This window comes from Numida meleagris, chromosome 7 (assembly GCF_002078875.1).
Source record: "Numida meleagris isolate 19003 breed g44 Domestic line chromosome 7, NumMel1.0, whole genome shotgun sequence".
NCBI lineage: Eukaryota > Metazoa > Chordata > Aves > Galliformes > Numididae > Numida > Numida meleagris.
The window spans coordinates 19,098,532-19,119,752 of NC_034415.1; the positions used below are offsets into that span (position 1 = coordinate 19,098,532).

At 36.2% G+C, this 21,221-nt stretch overlaps 1 protein-coding gene and 1 long non-coding RNA gene across 2 annotated transcripts in view; both read left to right on the forward strand.

Annotated features, from left to right (window-relative positions):
- On the forward strand, positions 360–10,642 carry LOC110402897. The gene is made up of 4 exons (XR_002441384.1): positions 360–541; positions 1,754–1,826; positions 3,163–3,228; positions 9,992–10,642. It is a non-coding gene; the product is annotated as an uncharacterized LOC110402897 (long non-coding RNA).
- The window catches only part of PIGK (phosphatidylinositol glycan anchor biosynthesis class K), a 65,722-nt gene continuing 56,342 nt past the window's right edge, over positions 11,842–21,221 (forward strand). The window contains exons 1-8 of the mRNA XM_021405495.1: positions 11,842–13,084; positions 14,192–14,245; positions 16,426–16,517; positions 17,868–18,003; positions 18,942–19,053; positions 19,379–19,475; positions 19,816–19,933; positions 21,018–21,128. Of these exons, the coding sequence (XP_021261170.1) occupies positions 12,857–13,084; positions 14,192–14,245; positions 16,426–16,517; positions 17,868–18,003; positions 18,942–19,053; positions 19,379–19,475; positions 19,816–19,933; positions 21,018–21,128 (948 nt within the window). The 5' untranslated portion in view covers positions 11,842–12,856. The remainder of the gene's footprint in view (positions 13,085–14,191; positions 14,246–16,425; positions 16,518–17,867; positions 18,004–18,941; positions 19,054–19,378; positions 19,476–19,815; positions 19,934–21,017; positions 21,129–21,221) is intronic.

Sequence of the window (21,221 nt, forward strand, 5' to 3'; positions counted from 1 at the left end):
AAGTTATTATTAAAAAAAAAAAAAAGAAGAGGGATTTTTAGCTTATCTGTTTTTTGTTGCACAAAATCAAAATCTATGTTGCAGAAATTACCACCTCAGAAAAAGTCTGGCCGTTTAGGAAATCTGTCAGACTGGATATGTCAAATATATCCATAAAGTATACTTTTTGATCTAACAATATGGCACCTCCTTCTAGAAGTAATTTGTTATGCATTTGCCTGTGGCAAAATCCCCATATTGAAGCAGGGTCTTCTTTGGATCAGTGCTTCTCAAGGACTCTGAAGAACATCAGCAGCAAATAATTAAGAATACATTAATTAAATGTACACGCAAAGCTGGGTTATTTATCATTGCAGGTATGTATGTGTAGCTTGAAGGCAGCTGCCTGAAAGTTAGCTGTTTGTCTTTTAACAGTATTTGATCAAGACTGTGGATGGAGTTGAAGTGGTTTTACTGCTTCAGAAAATAACACAGGATGCAAAAGTAGCTGAAAGAAATGGGAACACGAATTTAAACTCCAGAACAGTGTCCACTTCTGAAGGTACAGGCAGCCCTTCGCAGTACTGGGGTGAGACAGAATTACTGGTAATACTTCTACCACTTCCTACTTCTTCTGCAGGGCAAGAAGCCCCAGAAGAACAATGTTTTATTATCAAAATGGTAATTCAGAAGTTCTGGAAATTCATCTTGAAACTTCTAATGGATCCTATATCGCTGGGCTGATTCCATTTCTTTTCTTTTTGGTTTTTCCAGTAAATAAATGAAGCTGAACTAATATGAAATTAGCATGGGATCAGCTGGACTATGCTGTTTTGGGCCCTCTCTTCTCCTTGGTTGAAACAATTACATAACACCCAGAGCCTTCAGTGATAACTTAATTAGGTTCTGTGTTCAAAAATCACTTCAGAATCTCTCAGTATTTTCTGAGTCTTCTGGTTTTTTGTCTAGTGCCTGTTCAAGCCTTAGTGGCTGTCATTTTTTCAAATAACCTGCAGCTCTTCTAGACGTCTTTATTAGATCAGAACTGATGTCCTTGGATTGACGTGCTTTATACAGGCTGGTGCAATACTTGTGGACAGTTTGAATTTGTAGATTCTGTAAGTGAAACAATTATGTGCAACATTTTAAATCCAATATGCTGAATTATATGCTTCTGATCCAGAAATATTATGCATTTTAAAGTAAATACAGAACTTTCTTACAGCCCTATATCTTGCCTCAATTATTAGTGTGGTGTAAATTAATCCAAGATTACTAGACTGATCTTTTCATTTTCATGAGAAAACCTGTTTCTGCACTGTTTTCCTACAGTGCTGTTAACATGATTTTTTTAACCTTCTGTTTTTCCTCACATTTATTTTCTACTTTGCTAAGTCTTTTCTTTTCCTTTTTTTTTTTTTCCCTATGAATATCTAAACAGACTACTTAAGTAAGCTACATCACTAATTGATAGGCAGGGAAAATTCTACCTGACAAAACCTAGTCTCTGGATGTAATTTTCACTGAGTTCTAGAACTGCCATTTTTTCTAACTTTAGTGGACACAAAAATGAATAAAACCTGGGAAGGAACAAATAAAGTTGTGCTGCTTTAAAATTTGAAGGCGAATACTTCAATATGATGAGAAAAAAATAATTTAAAGGCTATGATCACGTCACTCCTTAAACTTCTTTTTGATAAGCTAAATACATGTGGCTTTGACTTTCCCATTAAAGCATAATCATTATTCTGACCCTTTTCTGAACTCTTTCCAGTTTAGCAATAGGCTTCTTCTGCGAAGGCATCAACCAGGACACACTGTTCCAGAACCAGTCGCGTCAGTGCCAGGTACTGATGTGCTTCAACCTGCCTCTAACATCATAACAGTTCTCTTTTCACACTGATGGATTGAAATGGTGCACTGGCTTCCGTGTTGCAATGTGGTTCATCCTTGGCTGGTTATCTAGCAGGCTCGTAGCAGCTCTGTTTCCCTCTCTGCTATGTTCCCACATAGATTCCTCCTCTCTAGAATCAATACCTATTCTTTATTCTTAGATGCATAACATCATACATTTGCTTGTAGCCCGTTTACCAGATTACTCAGTACCAATACCCTCTTTGTGAGTTACCACTTCCCTAGTCTTTGCTGTCTTCCAGTATTATTACCAGTGATTTTGTCTTTGTTTCTGTTTTGTTTGTTGTTTGTTGGTAATCAATAAAACAGTTATACAGCACATGGGCAAAACACAGTGCCCAGGGGACATAACTGGGCACTCAACATTTCCCATTTATATTTCAGTTGGCTTTATTTTTCAGTTCTAGTAATGAATGCAAAGATTTCAAGGGTTCATACAGTCCTCAAAATGTCTTTTTCAGCTGTTTTAAAACTCTAATACAATTTATCCAGATATGCAGATTTACCCAGTTGTTTTAGTGGCTACAATTTATAATACTTATCTGGCTACATTTGTAATGGAGAATGTTTAATCATCACCCTATGATATGATTACATCATCTGATTATTTCTCCATATACTGAACAGAAATAGGTAGTGAAGGCTTCCAGTTGCTTTCGTTGTATCTGTGCAATCAAATTCAATAATCCTGCTAGGATCCTTTTCATTCTTCTGTATGGAAAAACAGCTCTTTTAATCCCGTTTCACCTGTCTGATCATTGGTTTTTATGTCATCTTGTTTCCAAACTTGTCTTTTACAGTTTTTAAATCTTTCAATTTAAGCACTAAACCATGATCTGGCTCATAATAATTAGATACTACGAGGATATTGTAGAGATGTTATGTAGCTTAATAAATTCAAGGTTGTCACCTCAGGGAGTCCTTAAGCCTTAGCAAGATGGAAAGCAAGAGATGCTGTAGAAGTTTTCCCCATTCTTAACTTGATTCCTAAGATTGCTTGTCTCTATTGCTGGGATCACAGTGGACTTAAACAGACCTTCAGTCTTATTCATTATGGCTTCTTGATGCCTTTTGCTTTTATTTTATGTTACTTAAACTGAAACTTCCCAACCAAGATGATACAGAAATCACGTTTATTTGTTTTCCTCAGTTACCATTTTTCAATATACTGAATTTTCAATGACTTAGAAAGGATCAGATGCTTTTTTTTTTTTTTTTTTTTTTTTAAAACCTAGTAAAGTCTTTGTTTCCTTGCATTTTCTTCTATAGGAATCCAACCACAGATTTGAAGGTTCTAATCAGATGAATTGCTCTCAAATAGATACTGACAATAAGGTAATTTGAGCTTGTCTTGTTTACTTTACATGAACTAAGGAAATCTAGGCAGCTATAGCAAAAAAAAAAAAAAAGGCAGCAAAAAACCCGCAAAGAAATACCACACAAGTCAGTTAATAAAGTAGGCTTGAACTGAATAACCTGGGGAGATGGAAAGAAAAGAATTCAACCACAGCTATTAGACTTCACTCTGGAAGCTCTAAAGAGCATAAGATTGTTAGAAAGTATGATTTCCTGCTACTTATCATTTGGGTTTTATTTGAGCGGTATAATGCACCAGTGCCTTATTTGTATAACCAGTTATTCAATCATATGGTGAAAATCTTCCCTACTTGAAAATCACCTTGATAGAACGTACAGATCTTGGAAAGAGAAGCCGCTTGTTTTTGTTTTTTTTTTAATAGAAAGCTAAATGAATGGAAAGTAGTGACAACTTCCAATTTGAAGGGCTTAGAAGAGTCATACGATATGACATGATAATATGATTGTTCTTGTTGAGTAACTTTCAACAGTTTTTCACACTGATGTCTTTACAATGGCTCATCATATCATGTCAAGTAATGGGGAAAAAGGTGCAGGTTCTAAACCTAGGAAGGTTGTAACTTAGGAAGGTGTTGGCTCACAACTCTCAATTCTATTTTAGGAGCAAATATTTTGTGGACAGAATTTTAATTTTGATTGAGCTAAGCCCATTCTGAATGAGCTAAGGTTCTTGAATTCATCTATTTAACTTTTTGTTCTTGTACTGCAATGAATAGAACCCAATTTATAGAGACTAAAATGTGCACACTGCATAATAATTAGATGAAAATCAGAACATAGAACAAGGAAAAGATTAAAAAAATCATCTTAAGATCCAGTGAGCTGTGTTGAGAGACAACATGAGAGGAATTGGCAAATGTTTTTACCATAGAAATGTTTTAATGTTAATTCAAAATTCATCCTGACTTTCTGCTGACGTACAAGAACATTGAATTCAGTCACTGACTTCAATGAATGCTTTCTTGACATTATAACAAATGAGAATTGGATCAAATACCTGTTTTCAGTAGAAGATGACACCCTGCCAGATGGCTCATTAGCAGAGGTAACAGAACAGTTGATGAAACTGTCATATGCAGGTTGAACTTGAACTCAGAACAACAAAGCATGGGTTGAAAACCTTTGGCTAAATGGAAGAAGTGTCTGGCTTGATGCAGGATAGGACATGATACTGAATAACATTTTTAACATTTGAAATTACTAAAAATACTCAGCACTTCTTGAGTCACCAAGTCCTTTCCTCCTATCCAATAAAATTAAGTAGTTGTTCAGCCTTAATTTGTAACAGGGCCCCTGGCCCAGTCCTACAAACATTCCATAAGAAATTAAAATATTCTGTTCTGGATAGCAAACACACCCTGACTGGGTGTTAGAGTCATGACACAAGGCAGCAATCAGGAGAAGACCGTTAGCTGGTTTCTGGAGAACTTCTTACAAAGTTCTGCTCCTCCCTGAACATGTTTCAAGAGGCAGGTTGCTACACATCTGCACAGCGGTACAAGTGACAGGCTCTCTGGCTGCAGCTTTCATATTTATTCATAAATGTTCAGGAAAAAAAATGTTTTAAACAGTATTTTGATGTTTTGATGTTTAAAGTCATCACCTGCTTCAAATGTTTTTCCTTGTATATTCTGGATCTTATTGAGCTCATGATGTAAGCCTTGATAACATCTTTCAAAAAATTATTCAAGTTATCTTAAAAAACTTCAGTCACTAGTATGACCCATATCTCCATTTATTCAAAAATTTGAAAGCATGACTGCCTGAGAGTTCGCTGTTTTAAGAATGTCTTTTACAGCTCTCTGACTACAGTGGGCCAGTAGAAACTAAATTATTAACTTTACCGTGTATTTCGAATTCTCCACCTCTCCCCTCCTCTCTCCTGTAACTTTTCATTCACTCAGTCTCTAGGTTAGAATTATGACTTGTAGAGCTAGTTTTCCTATCTGACTTTTATTATGGAAAAAAATGTAATGAGCAGTTTCTGGAAAAGAGCTGAATTTACCACTCAATACTACTAATGCAAACACAGACATATTTCCCTTCCAAAATACATTTTTCATTTCTGACTGTATGAAGATCTCCTCTGAGAGAGTACGTTTGCTTTCTAGAATTCTAAGCAGATAAATAGCCTAATGGATGAACTTATTTCAGAAAAGGACTTGAAAACCAATCTGACAATTTTAGATTATCATAACTAGATACAGAATTACCGAAGGAAATGGAAAAGATAAAAGATAAAGTTTATGCTGTTCTGGTTGCTAAATGAGGATACATGGAAGACAAACTATGTCAAGCCTCCTCAATTTTAAATACTCTTGTGATAAAAATCCATCCATGGAAGAGGATTTGTATTAAAAATGCTTCTCATAACATGATGGTATATAACAACCTCCCCAAAATATTTTTCCTTATCTTCTGGAAATATGCAGGTAAACCTAATCAGATGAAAGAGTGAAAATGTAGTATAGTAACAACACCCAAAAATGTTGATTAAGGTTTGCAGTCTCCTGGTTTCAGGATCTCATGAAATTAACACTGAATACTTTGAGATCCTTAGGTAAGAAGTGCTGTACAGATGGAATGTGTTTATTATTTTTATAACTGAAGTAAGTAAAGTCAAACTATTATCTGATTATCATATCTATTTTAAATCAGAGAGCATACATTTCTGTATCCGATAAGCACGTTATTTCTTGAGATATACGATCATTTAGCTAGTAGAGCTTATAAATACTTATAAAGTATGTATTTAAAATGCTTAAACATTGGGACTTTTATTGAAAGCTTGACTTAAATGACTTTTGAGATTTTTCTTTTTCTTCCCAACTGATTAACCAGTTGTCAGAATGTCATATCTTCCAGAGCACTAAGCTAATAATCTGTTAAAAAATGAAGAGAAGGTGTCACAGAAAACAGATTTGTATCACCTTTGCAGTCTCTACAATCCAAGCTAAGCATATATTCAACTAATACCTGACTCTGTTGACTTGGATTGTACTATTTGGGTTTTTGGGTCTCTGAACTTTGGGGAGTATGGCCATTTCACTGACGTGAACTTATGGTGATGGTGAGGTAAAAGCCTGCTAAAATGATCACACTGAATGTTCTACAAAACTGGGACATGTATCAGGCTCTGTGCTTTAAATCTTTAATATATACACATACACAATGATTATTCTTTGTTTTTATTTTTTTCCAAGAGCAAGATAAAATATAATTTTTTCAGCACTTTATAATGAGAGAATTTTTGTTTAAGGAAATCTTTGCTAGCTCTCAGAGAGTTAAAGTTCAGGATGATGATTGTCACTCAGAACATTTTTTTGCAAATGTATCCATTAAGATACTGACTAGTTGAAACTGATTGACTGATTGCTGTCTTTTCTACGTATTAAAAATCATTCACCTTGAATTAATGTGAAAATTCAAATGCCTGTCTTAAAAATATAAAACATCATTAACCACAGTAAACATAGGTTTTAATTTTTCATCTAATATATATTTAATAGCTGAAATAATTTGTTCAGGTCATAAAACAGGACAGATATGTAGAATCAACAGATACATATTAATGCGTCGCTAATTACTGTTATCGCTATGACTTCTTCTTGACAGTATCTTTCAGTTTCTAGAGTATAAAAATCTCATTAGGATACACTCCTCCTCACAATTATTACCAGAGGTGAAAAGAAAGCCTTTAGGTTTTTTTTATTCATAAGAAGATTGCAGAAAAATACAGAAAAACTTTCATGGAATTCATAACCAAATGCATTCTCATCCCAGCAGTTCTCCTCAGCCTGCACAATACCCTGATCAGTTTATGCCATGGAATTTGGCTTTTAAGAAATGAAGTATCTGGGAGATTGCCTAGCCACCAGTTCACTTTCTTGCTGAATTTGTTATTTGGTTTCATCTACACTCTTGCTTAAGTGAGAACCCCTTTCATTTTTTAAGTAAAATTCCACTTGGCACTGAGTGCCAGCACTTCAATGGTGAAAAGGCATTTAACTGACCTACTGCACAGAAGGAAATTCCAACAACACTGCATTTTTATAAATCACAGCAAAATCTGGCTCTGAAGTATTATCATTTCAATTGATGAAGTCGTTCTGGCATTTTTACTTGGAAACAGGTTCCAGTAAATATGCTCAAAGAAATGAGTGCTCTTAATTCCAAATAGCATTAAGTACAGTGGAGTTAGAAATTGTAATATGTTGAAAGATATTCCATGCTTAGTTCAGCATGAATACTTTCCATCTGATCTACAGCAACTTTTAGAGTATCCTGCTAAAAGTAGCTGAGGAGGGAGCCAGACTCTGTGTTTTACATAGTTTGAATAGTCTAGGAAATTATTAGGGTTTGTTGATCCACTGCTACTTTTGTTCCTAGCTTACCAGCTACTCTAAAAGGTTCAAGCAATCTTTTGTCTAAAAAATGTTTGACTGTTTTGATCCATTCCACCACAAAACATCTGCAAAAACAAAAATAATCGTTCATATTTATGGTGGCTTTTTAAAAAAAATAAAAAAAAAAATCATTCCATCTGTTAAGAATATTTCTGTGAATATCTTAATGGCCTGTTTTTGAATTTGCCTTAAATTTTGCTTTTCAAGTGCAGTCTTCCACTAATCACTTCTAATAACTCATAAGACCGTGATCTACATACCCTTTGCTGGCAATTGACTAGTTTCAGTATACTCACTGTTCAAATATTTAACATTAATCAACGCTGTTGTACTTGGTGTCTGAGTAACCTTTTTCAAAGTTGACTCAATTCACTATCTATTTCTATTACATTTTTCATAATATTAAGTCTAATTTTTTTCAGGTACTGTTGATGTGCATTCAGCCTATAGTTCTCCAAACTTTGTGCTTGTTTTCTCATTTAACTGATGAGTAGTTCTCAACAGAGTAAAATAAAATCTTACTTTCAAATGAAGAAAGTTACTTGGAAGACAAAAGAATATATTTAGATTGCAGGCTGTAGAGTAATTTAAGAACATACAAGACAGCTTTAAGTAATGATAAGGGAGCTAAAATCAGTTCATCAGTAATACAGCCCTTGACTTCAGTTCATTTAACCAGCAAAGCAGAGAAAACTTCAGCTCATTCACTATGAGGAGGTCTTTCCTCCTCGTGATGTGGAATAGCAATGAAAAACCATAAAACCATGACACCTGAGACAGTCCAATACTTGGTATGTTTCAGACACATGGCAGACTTAGCACAGAGATGCCAGAACTAGAGTGGAATAAAAATTATGACTTCTTAAGGATTCTCAAACATGATGTGTTATAAACACTGCTTGAAATTAAGAGTAGAACTATGGTTTTAAATTTAGCTTTACTTAGAGCAATTTAAATGAGATTCTTATCTTGTTCCTAAATAAAAAGCCCATAAGCTTTGCATTTGAGAACGAACCCCTTAGAAATATCAGGGAAAAAAATGCAAAGAAGGGGATAATTTTAAAAAGATGAAGGCATTCTTTTACCGCTGCATTTTTCACTTATTTTGTTACCTTAATAAAAGAGAACGATTGAAAAAAGTTTTCAGCATTGATTTCTATTGAGAAAAAGTATTGTTCCACTAGACCAAACGTAATACTCGATAACTGCTATTATACATAACAAACTATATAAACAAGGTACCACTGTAGTTTATATTTTCTTTCCTCATATTTTACTTCTATTACTGATAGGATAAGCTATTGGAATGGTTTGTAACCCTATGTCTTCTGAACATGAAATACTGGATTACTGCACAATTCAACATTATGGAAACTATACACTTGATGAGATTTGAGTCATTAATTACAAAGCAGCACTAATGACATGGTAGATGGTTAATTCATTAAGAACAAATGTCAATTTCATTGTAGGGTTCAAGGTTTTTGTCTGAGCTCTAATTTGACCTCAAAAGGCACTGTGAGAAGTGATTTCCAAAATTTCAATTTGTAAATAAGAGTATAAAATATCGTCTAGTTTGATTCCAAACTAGACATAAGAAACTGGATTCTATGGATGAACAAAAATGTAGTTTCTGATGTGTTCAAAAAGGATCTATTGAAACATACAGTCCAGTAAAATTGTTTCAGCTTGATAATTTTAGAAGAAAGATGTCTATGTAGTTATTTTCCTTTGGAAGTTCTGTATTTATTACTACCATAACACTGTTGCTTATTTTTGATCAGAATTACTTTGCTATTGTAAATCTTTCTTAATTACTACATTCTGCAGAAAAACCATTCTCCCACAAACAGAAATGGTAAAAAAAAAAAACAACCAACAAAGAAACCACTTAAAAAAAACAAAAAACAAAAAACAAAAAAAAATCCCACGAAAACAACCAACAAGTTAATAAAATTAATCATTAATTTGATTACTTTTTTTTCATCCAGGTTCCAGAACTGGAGATGGCAATTTTATCAGCTCAGACACCAAACTTCAGCAGTCTCATTTGTTAGTTACAAAACCCACAAGTAATATAAAAATGGGAGATATTCGGGGACTTTTCTGAATTTTTGAATGTATTGTTCTGACAGTCAAAATGAAGAAAGTAATAAATCTGCATTTTTTTAGTGATAATACAGTTGACCTATTATTAATGATTCCTTAAAAATCTGTCTTATTGACATATTTCATTGCAAAAGTTCCTTTTCATTTTTCTTTTGGAAGCACAGTAAATGAGCTATTCTTTTTTCTTTATCTTATTTCTACTGTAGGAAATCATCGGGCAATATGTGTGAGTCTGATAAGAACAGCAGAAGAAACACTGGACAAGGATCAAGAATACACAAGAAAGAAGAAACGCTAAGATATATATAGGTAACATAACTGAGGTTAATACTAGCAAAAATTGAGATATTTAATTGGTATTTTTATATATATTAAAAAAAGCACAACACCCGTGGTGGCCAAAAATTTTGAGATAAACCCTAGTAGGCAAAAATTCTTGTTTTAGTAGCTTACAGGTTTCATTTGCAATTGCTGCCCCTCCTCAGAAGAAGGCTAGGCACCATGCTGGGCAGGAGGAACTGACAGATGGCTCTAAGAGGGCAATTTAAAGACGGTTTAGATTAGAGGATTAAGGCCTGAGCAACCTGCCGGAGGAGGGAAGAATCTGGAAGGGCACCAAGAAGTGCACCAATCTGAATACCAGCTGCAGTTACAGCAGCTTTTTAAATAGTTGTTTTAATTACAAATCATTTTGGAATACATTTGGTGTCCTTTCTAATTACTCAGCATGAGGTACAAGAAACATGGTGGCAAAGGTCAATCTAAAAAGACTCTGAGCATGAAAAATACTGTGATTAGCATGAAAATAAAGCAGAACAAAAAATGAGAAGCAGATAGCATACAGCTTTATTCTAGACAAAAACTCCTCTACAGGCATGGAAGCAAACACCACGTCTGTACTGAGAGCTGCCTACAGGGCATAGAGATGAAAAAAAAAATAAAGGCAAAGCTTTTTTTACTATCTTACTGGGAAAAAAAAATAACAAGTGATGCCACCTCCAGGAATAATGCCTGAAGCACTGGGACGTTCCTGTGTGGCTGATGAATACTAAAGCCCATAGAAGACTGAGACTGTACAGAAATAAAATTCATAAATAGGAGGAATAGATCCATTACAAAATACACTCAAACAGGCTAAGGGAACCTAGCAGGCAAAAAAATGCTAGAGAGACCTAAAAAGCTGAACTGCACACTGCATAACGGAGCATATAAATCAGATGGAATAATGACCATTCCTTTGTCTCCAAGGTGCTTGTGAAACTAAACTTGCTCTATCTCAGCACTGTCTCCGCTCTGGGAAGGGAAGGCATCAATATGACCTGAACACTTAGAATAAAAGAGTGACACTTGCAGTGTTGCTGCAGTTGATCTAAACACTGCTCACATGCTGCAGCAGACAGCACGTGACACAAGTGATGAATTTGCAGCTATGCTTTTACATCAAGAGCCAATTGAACCTTACTGTATGTAGCCACATACAGTCATGACAAATAACAGCAATATTGACAAGTGTGCTTAAACTATTCTGTCTGTGAAACCCAGTATCTGAAATGTCTCATCCTCTGCAAGTGATATTTCAGTTCTCAGTTGCTCAGCACAAGTAGTAGATGTCTGTAGAGTCCGTAAGTGAAAATTCATGTTTACATTGTTTCAATGCTGTCAAATTCATGACAGAAATGTTATTTCCTTTTTTCTTACATAGCAAATTGCATACAGCGAAAAGAATATTATTAAAACTACAGTCAGATATTTCAAAGAATGCCATGATTAAGGTTGCCTTTTTTTTTTTAGAAGGCAAGTTAGAATTTTTGAAGGTTCAGGAGTTTTTAAGTGAATATGTTTTTTTTTTTTTTTTTAAAGTTTCATTAACAAAACAAAAATATGTTAATTACTTCTCATGTCAGGAAAGATTCCTTGTAAGGAGTTCCTTCTTTTGGCAACATTTGACCTAACTTTTCATTCAGTATGAATCACACATTCAGAGAATGGCTTGGGTTGGAAGGGACCTTAAAGACCATCCACTTCCAACTCCCTGCCGTGGGCAGGGTGCCACCCATTAGACAAGACTGCCCACACACGGGAGCTAAAAGGTAACAAAGAACTACCCAGGTTCAAAGAACACAAAATCAGCTCACCAGCTTATAAAACTGCATGAGTACATGCTCTGAAAGATAGCTGCCTATCCTTTGGGATTACTGACACATCTTGAACACATCTAAGAACGATAACAGTAGAAGCGTTTGAAAGAGCAAGGAGAAATCTTATACATCGTCCCATTTTAAATTCATGTAGCATTCTCGAGCAAGAAGATTCATAGTGTGGCTTACAGTTGGGGACAAATGGACACAGATATCCACAGCACTTCTCAGTGTGTTTATAATAGGCTTGCACAGGAGATGTGCTCAAGCTTAACAGGAGTGGCTATCGTCTTCGAAAGGGAAAAAGTTCATTAGCTTTATGCACAAAATGTGATTAATCACAGGTGATTATGTTTATCATGAGAAAACCAGTCATGATTTCAAACAGTAAATGTAACATTATTGAAATTCTAACATCAATATATGGAAATATGCTCCTGTCTGAGAAGTCATTACTGATGACAAATACATGGAGTAGGAAATTGCTTCCATGGTTCAAGACAGATGCTGTGTCTTGTAATGGAAGGCATCAGACAACTGAGCAAAGATACTGAAAGGGTGAGTTAGTGGAAATTAAAAAATCATATTAAGTGGTTTGACAGATTGAATTACAAACCTGATGATTCATTGGCTCTGACAGATGAGCCATGTGTGCTAAAGGCAAGGCTATTGCAAGACATCTTGACATAAGATCTGCTTTCTGATCTCTCCCTTGCTCTGCTCCCTTCCCCCAGCCCCCTCGGCACTCTGAAGCTGCTCCGCTCTGCAAACACGGCCCGATGCCAACTCCGCATCCCGCCCTCACCGTGCGTCCCACAACACCCAGGGATTCGAGCTCATTTTTGGTACGTAAAAGAACACGTAAATCCGCACTAAAACCGTGCAAACGCCTGGCACAGCTCGGAGCAAGGGGGCAGCTCCCGCTCTCCCAGCATGGCCCCGACACGCGCGTCCCTCACGCGGCGCACCAGCTGCGCCTCTCCCGCTGGGGCGGCACCACGGAGCATGCGCAGAGGCCGCTTCGCCCCTTCCGGCAGCGCATCAGAGCGGGGCAACATGGCGGCCTCCCTGCCCGCCGCCCGCTGGGCCCGCGCCGCCGCAGCAGCAACGGCAGCATTGCTCTTGGGGTGCTGCGGCGCGGCGCTCGCCAGCAGCGTCCAGGTACGAGGGCTGGAGGGAGAGCGGTGGTGGGGACAGAGGGCGACCGGCACCGCAGACACCGTGCTGCTCCGCGAGCGCGGCTTCCATCATCCCTTGCTGCTGCTCGGCGGAGCGCGGGGGCCTGGACTACCCCTCGTGGGGCGGAGCCCCGCCCCGCTCCGCCCCGCTCCGCCCCACCCCCCTGCTGTCCGCCGTAGCCCCGCCTCGGGGATGGGGTTTGGTAAAAGAGTGCAGCGCGTCCCTGCGCTACTCGTTGGACACGTGCAGCTTGCTTAGAGAGTGAAAAGTTTTAAAAAAACCTCCTTTCTTTTAGTACGTTTGCAACTTTCTAGTTGCATAGTAAAAACTATGGCAATGCAGGATAACTTTCGGTTATGCGGGCTCTTTTTGCCCTTCTGTCCGCTTGCACAGCTGCGTGTGAATAAAGTTTTCCTGGCCTTCGTGCTGCGGCTCTGCCTGCCGTCAGCGGGTCTGTGGACCGCATCGCCAGGTGCGCTGATTTCTTATACCAGTAACGTGCTTTTTGCACAGTGCAAGCGCTGCTCCTGGAGTCCCGGCCCCTCTCTGTGTCCTGATCCATGCAGTCTGCTTGGAAAGGGCCCTGTGCTCTGCAAAGCATCGTGGGAGCCACGGTCGATAGAGGTTGTGGATTGCTATTGTCCTGGTTCCTTGTTTCTAAACAAGATTGACTTGATAGATTGACTTCTCTGCTAGAAACAAAAGGAACAATAAAATAGAAGTTCATCCAAGCCCCTTTCCTCATTAAGGAAGGAATTGTAAGTCAATAAATTAGTGTATTTTGTTCTTGGAGCGTACTGTAGTATAGGCATGCGTGGGCTTTCCTTGTTAACTAAGCTGAAAGTGACTAATGGATCTTTTTGTTCGTTGTTCAGCAAGTTTCAAGGAAACATTAGTTGCAGCTAACTTGAGTAGAATGTATGTCTGGAATACGAAAAATCACTGGCTTTGAAGCTTTTGTAAATTTTATTTTAGGTGTGGTAAATACAAGCATGCATCAAACATGCTTTGTTTTTACGGAAACAAAGGTAGAAATGGTCATTTCGTTCTTCATGCTGAAAAGCATCTAATGTTGTCTCCATCTCTCAGGATCAAGCAGAACAGTTCTTCAGAAGCGGACATACAAATAACTGGGCAGTTCTGGTAAGCATAGTCCTGGCAAATTCTTCAAAAAAAGTTTACAACTTTTCATCATGTCCTATAATGGCAACAGTTGCTCAGGAATTCTGTTCATTGGGAAGGAAGGATAAAGACTTGGAAATAAATTTGAAACGATCCCTGCAAATTTATTAACTCTAATAAAATTATCTGTTCAGTGTAATTATACATCAAGTACTCAGAACATAGTGATATGTGGCAGATTTCATTAAGCTAAAGTTCAACAGCATTAAAACAGTTAAATTATCACAGTGCGTATTGAACCAATATGTAGTTATGATATCAGAGGAGTATGTCTCTTTGACCAGGAAGGTATAATTTGTTTCTGATTTGTGTGTTCTTAGTCAGTGTGTTAACTTGTGATAACAGGCTTAGAACAAAATAAATTCAGGCAACATAATCTTTAGATCAACTGTTCTTAATTTTTTTCTTTGCCATGAATCTTTTATTAACTTTGAATCATGCTGCAGAATTGGTTCTTAATCACAATTCAGGTCTTAATGACTAATTTGTTTCAGAACACTATCATGATTACTCAGTACCAGATGTTTGTTTTACAGATACTAAAATTTAGCAACATAAAATGAAAGTAAATAGTAATGAATCAAATTAGAAGGAATAATTTCTATATTCTATAAAGTACGAACTAGAAACTATCAAAACATCACATATGATTTTTAATACTATTAACAAATAAACATTTTGTTAGCATGCTTAAAAAAAAAAAGTAGAAAATTCTGTCCTAGGAACTATACTCTCTATCCTCAACAGATTCTCTGTAAGTTATATTTTTTTCGTAGTTCATGATTCGTCTTTATAACAATTGTTACAAATCTTTTAAGCAATAAAATAGGGAGGGTTGAGCTGCCATCAGCTGCTTCGAGCCTGGGATTGTACTGCAAACCCACCTTGTCAGTAATTTGAATTACTGTACTGTACTGTGAATAGCTAAATTCAAAGTGTAGGCATGTTTTCTACTGTGTTGTAAGAAGTAATGGAGGGAAGGGGCAGATGATAATGTCTTGTAAAGTCACAGCTGCATTTGCCAAGGTTGGTTTTTAGAGCTGTGAGTCTTGCTGAAAGGCAAATGTACTCACGGGATTTTTTGAAATTCCTCGCTGAAGGGACTTGAGAATCCTTTCAGACTGAATTTTGACTTTTATGTAAGTTTCTTTAAGGGTAGAGAAAAAGATGTTCTATAGCATAACTTTGCTTCAAGATGTTTCTATTTAATTTAGAGTTGAAGAATTTAAAAAAACTGTCTGAAATGCTATGGTCATTCCTTCTTCTCTATTTTTCTGGTTTTAAAATCAGGTCTTTTATAAAACTTTTTCCTTCATCTGTCTGAAAGATTGGTAAAACAGAAGGGAGTTTGTCTGCAAAGCGAAGTTGGTGTAGAGCAAATGAAAAGTAGTGAACTTGATGTAAACACAAGTGCAATGATAAGGCTAGCAAGGAACTACAGCAGACTGCCTCTGAAAATTTTGGAATCTCATTGATTTGGGGTTTTTGAGGGCAGATTAAATAATATCTCACCTAGGGAACAGATATTTTCCAACCTTAATGATTCTATGAATAGCTCATCCCCAACCCTTCACCCTGTTAATGTAACTGAACTCCTTTGAGACTTTTTGAGAATTTGTATTCAGATTTTGGGTAGAGCTTACATTGCTCTTTATTATGTTTGACTCCTTAAATGCTAAGTACTCTCAGTGTATTTTCCCCAGTGTGGTTTCTGCATGAATTCACTTATGCGTTTATACAAGAGTGCTCCCAGAAGGGGATTGCTATAGAGATGAAAACTCTTCCTTAGATTTTTCTTTCACTGGATATGGAGAAAGTAAGTGGGGAAAAAAAATAGCTTATCTGCTCACTGTTCTTACTGGTTTATTCCCTAAAATGGCACTTTCTATATTTAGTTGGATTTTATGTCAATTTTCTCATGAGCCAACATGTAAAGAAGATTTATTTTTTTAACATTTATTTTCCACATTTATTTCTTTGGTACAACAAAGGTTATAAATATATATGACTTTCTTGGTGTTGCTGTTTTCTTTCTGATTTGTTACTTTGTTAAATACCTGTAATCAGTGTCGCCAGGCGTATTTGTATACTTTACACTACTTAATGTGGTGTTGGTTTTTCTCTTTTCTTAAAAATTCAAGGTATGTACATCTCGATTCTGGTTTAATTACCGTCATGTGGCAAACACTCTTTCAGTATACAGAAGTGTCAAGAGGCTGGGCATTCCTGACAGGTGAGGGGATCTTGGTGAATGCAGTTTCTTTCAAATGTGCTGTTAAAGTTGTCTGAAGCATAATGAAAATACATTTTTCTTCCCAATTTAAGGTAACTTAGAAATAAACGTTTATCACAATTCTTGGGTGTGCTCTTTTACATTGGGGTTTCTTTGGTTGGTTGGTTGTCTTGAAAGTATTTGTTCCTTGTGTTAAATGGGACTGCATGAGTCTAGTGGTTTAAATTACTTGTCATCTAACAAAAGAATTCATTGGGAAAATGGTTTGTGCTTCTATGAATGTAAGTTGCTCTGATTTGTTGACGTGTGGGCACAATGATTCAGTTTTCAGAGGAAAGTTTTGCTAGGGTAAAACAAAACCAAAATGAATTAAGGAATAGTTAACGGGCAAATTAACACCAAAGTTGTTTTGCTGGATGCATGGACAGTGTGTTTTTAAGAGTGCCATATGGTGCATGTTTGTGCTCAACTGTCTGCATTTTATTCCAAATGAAGTAATTTACTTTGATTATTTTTGAGGATCTGTACTTCAGTTATTTTGGATAGCATTTATCTTTTTAATATGCGTGGAGTGTATCTGCCCTTAATGAAGAACAAAATTACTCTTCAAATACTCATGTAGACATACAGGTGATGGCATAGGTAAACAATGACTACTTGTTATTTCATACTTTGACCAAGCCCTGACCCTGCCAAGTATAGATCTCTGGCTGCATGCAGATTGGTACAGGATTATAATAGTCCTTCAAGTGCTATTTTTTTTCTTGTTACTGTGAATAAGACAAAATCTGTCAGGTATCAGCTCATATGTGTTCCTTAGAAGAATTTCCTGTTAACACAGGTAACCGTGCAGCAGTGTATCAGATGTGGTATAATAGCTTGAAGAACGTTTGTAAGCTCCTCAGATTTAATGAACAAAATAATTTTCATTGTGTTTTTAATTGATCTGCTTGAGAGGGCACAGAAAGGCTGGGATTTCTTCTGTGGAGCTGTATGAAACGATTTAGTCCGGCGTAAAAGTCTCCAGATTTTTATGAAGTCTTTTGTCATCTAGGTCTAGGTGAGTCTGTAGCGTAGAGTTGTTAGTGTTAACTGCCTGCCTGTTCAGCTGTGGCCCGAGTGAAACTTGTGGCTAGATAGCAGCTAGCTTCTTTTCCCTCTGTGGCAACTTTATAACAGTGAGTATGTGCATAAGGAAATACAGTGTAACTAAGCACATTTTCACTCACAATGCCAGGAATCTTCTCGATGTTTTAAGCTACTGTTGTAATCATGGAATGATTTTGTTGTAATTTCCTTCTGATTTAAGTAAAACTAGAATGTCTGAAAGGTCTTCCTTGTATTTCACAGTCACATTGTCTTGATGCTGGCAGATGATATGGCATGTAATCCCAGAAATCCTAAACCAGCTACTGTGTTTAGTCACAAAAACATGGAGCTGAATGTCTATGGAGATGATGTGGAAGTGGATTACAGAAGCTATGAGGTAACCATGCCTTAAATTACTGGGTCTATGTTTTTATATCTCATCTTGCAAATGCTTAACACCAAGTGAAACTTTTGATGTGCAAATGAAATGTGTATTAGTGAGGGCTATTTATATTTCTAATCTTAAGCTTATGCTTTTATGTAAAAACAAAAAGCCGTAACCTACTTATTTTTGTAAAACAGTTGCTATATAGAAACCTGCTTTCTGTTTCCTTTTTATTTTTGTGTAATATTCTTTCAAAAAGTTTACCAGGAGATCTTAACGTGGACAACAAATGAATGATTTACTAGTGCTGAATAATTCTTTATAAAAGTTTATAGGAATGTATAAATACATACAGAAGATGTGAAGCTTTGTATAAGCGGTGAAGATACAATACCAAAATAGAAATATGGTTTTTTTTTAATGTTCTTTCCTTAGTATGGATTTTTGCTCGCACTTGAGCTGTGTATGTCTGCATGGACAGCAAATGGAGTTTTATAGGAGGTTTTACAATCATCATCCTGATGATATCTGATCAGTCAAAGACTTATGTAACTGAAATTGATCTTGTTTTTCCTCTCCTGAGTTGCAGAAGTAATTTAAACTTCTGTTTTTCCATGGCAACACGCGCTAATGTTGGAGCATTTTGTGAGTACATGAGCAGCTTTGGCAGAATAAAGGTATACACGGGCAGGTTTTCAAATCAATGAAAAACGTATTTAGAAATTATATTGGTAGTAGTCTTATTGGATATAATAGAGCACCAGGCTGGTATTAGTGAGATATAATAAAAGATGCTGTGTAATTGTGAGCCTTACTGCAGTAAAATCTTGAAAAGAAGATGTCTACGGCATGTTGTATTGTTCCATTATTTTTTTTTTAATGTAATCCAACCTAGAATTGTTGATCCATCTTTTTATCTTTAGAAAATTGCTTTGTGCCTCTACTCCTAGGTTACTGTGGAAAATTTTTTGCGTGTATTAACAGGAAGAATCCCACCAAGCACTCCTCGATCTAAACGTCTTCTTTCTGATGACAGAAGCAATATTTTAATATATATGACAGGTAATTAGAGTTTTGTGTATACAGTTTTATTGACATTTGTTGTTCTGTTGGGTAGATCTGTATGAAAGCATGAATTCCCATTAAGAGCCCAAGCAAAAAAAAAGGATTGACAAATGATTTTTTCCTTACCATGTCATACTAACAAAGAAAACCTGTAAGTCTGTACTTACTAAATATAGTTTCCAGTCTAAATTATATTTTTACTGTCCTCGTGCTGGAGTTTTATTGGAGCAAAACAATTGTTTGGCTTTAAGGAAGGTAATCCCCTAAACAAGGTATCTTCCCTTAACCTACATACTTGCCTAACTTGTGTTTTTTCTGTCAGGCCATGGTGGAAATGGTTTCCTAAAATTTCAAGACTCTGAAGAGATCACGAATGTAGAACTTGCTGATGCCTTTGAACAAATGTGGCAGAAAAGAAGGTAATGAGTATATTAGTTAGAGATTAAGTACTGGATTTCATGAGCATGCTTGAAATCTTACCGGAAGGCCTAGCTGAACTTTCAACAGTGATGCTGTTTGTTGTACGTAGAATTACCTAAAAATTTACATTCACAAAGAGGAGTTTTAAATTTTGTTTTCAGCTTCCTACAGTGAGAGCTGCTCCTATGAATTGCTTTGGCTTGAACTTGGCATCTTAAAATCAATCAGTGTGAAGTCTTCTTTTCCTTAGGTTGCTAGTAGCTATCCTGGTGAATAAAAAGCAAAGCTTCTGTATTTCAGTCTAAAGAAAATTGAGTAAGGCTGTTTTGTTTCTTTTAGGTACAATGAATTGTTGTTTATCATTGATACTTGTCAAGGAGCATCCATGTATGAACGATTTTATTCACCTAATATAATTGCCTTGGCTAGCAGCCAAGTAGGAGAAGATTCTTTATCAGTAAGTACATTTTTGTGGTCCTAAAGACAATTTTCAGAATACCTGAGTGAGTTAAAAGCACAGCTATTGTTGATTTTTATTTTTTTACTGAAAATTTCCCTTCTAATTGCTTAATGTATAATGTGTTTAGTTATGAAGTGCAGCCTTGACAAAACTATAAGGTTTATTTACCTGCTTTTGTGGACCGTTGCAAAGAAGTGGGCTAATGTATGTTTTATTTTTTGTTGTTTTCTATCACATAAATAAATAATAGCAAAAAACATTTCATAGTATGTTTAATAATGTAAAATAACAGAAAAGTATAATTCACTAAGCAAAAGGTATCATATGTATAAGGAAGATGATGACTCACCTCTTCCTTTGTCTATGTGTTGATTTAGCTATACCTATCAACACTAGCTTTTATTTGAGTATTTTTAACTGACGCTATCTTGCTTAGTTCCAGTTCAGTTCTAAAAAGTTTTCAAGGACTTGGAAAGGTTTACAGAAATTTTGAGGACCCACAAGTCCAGTGAAAAGGAAGAGGCAAATAATCTTCAGCTAATTACTGATAGTTAAAGGTGGTGATTGAATTCTGTGCTTCCTGGTTAATTTATGCATTACCTAGGTTGGGCAAAAGTGTTATTGGAAGACTAATGAGAGATCTGAGCGGAAATTATTCAGTCTAGTGTTTCTTACACTTGATATATAGAAAAAAAAATAACCAATACTTATACCCCATCAACATTACAGAAAGAATGATGAGGAAGAGATTCAAGCCAAACTGAAAATAAGCTGTCTTTCTCAGCTCTGTTTTCCAAGCCCTAAAAAGCTTGGGATGGTACATAAATTCACTGGACTTTTAAGAAGGGAGTTCCCAGCATATTGTCTAGATACGGTCTAGAAAAATGAAAATAAACCATGTATTACATAGATCATCAACAGTGTGTTTCTTCATGAGTAGTGATTTGCTTTGTGTAATTTTCCTAAGAACAAATAATGCATTATGCTTAACTTTTGTAACATGCTATTATTTTCTGTTCCTTCTCTAAATACTGAGATCTGTCCTGCAAATGCCCAGTAACTGTTTCATATTGTTTTGAAGCATCAACCTGATCTTGGGATTGGTGTTCATCTTATGGACAGATACACGTTCTACATGCTAGAATTTTTGGAAGAAGTTCATCCAGCCAGTCAGACAAATATGAATGACCTCGTAAGTAGAATCTCAACATTCACTAATTTATTTTTTCCATAGCGTTCTCCATATGCTTTCTGCTCAACTACTGTTTCTCTCAGAAGCAGCTTT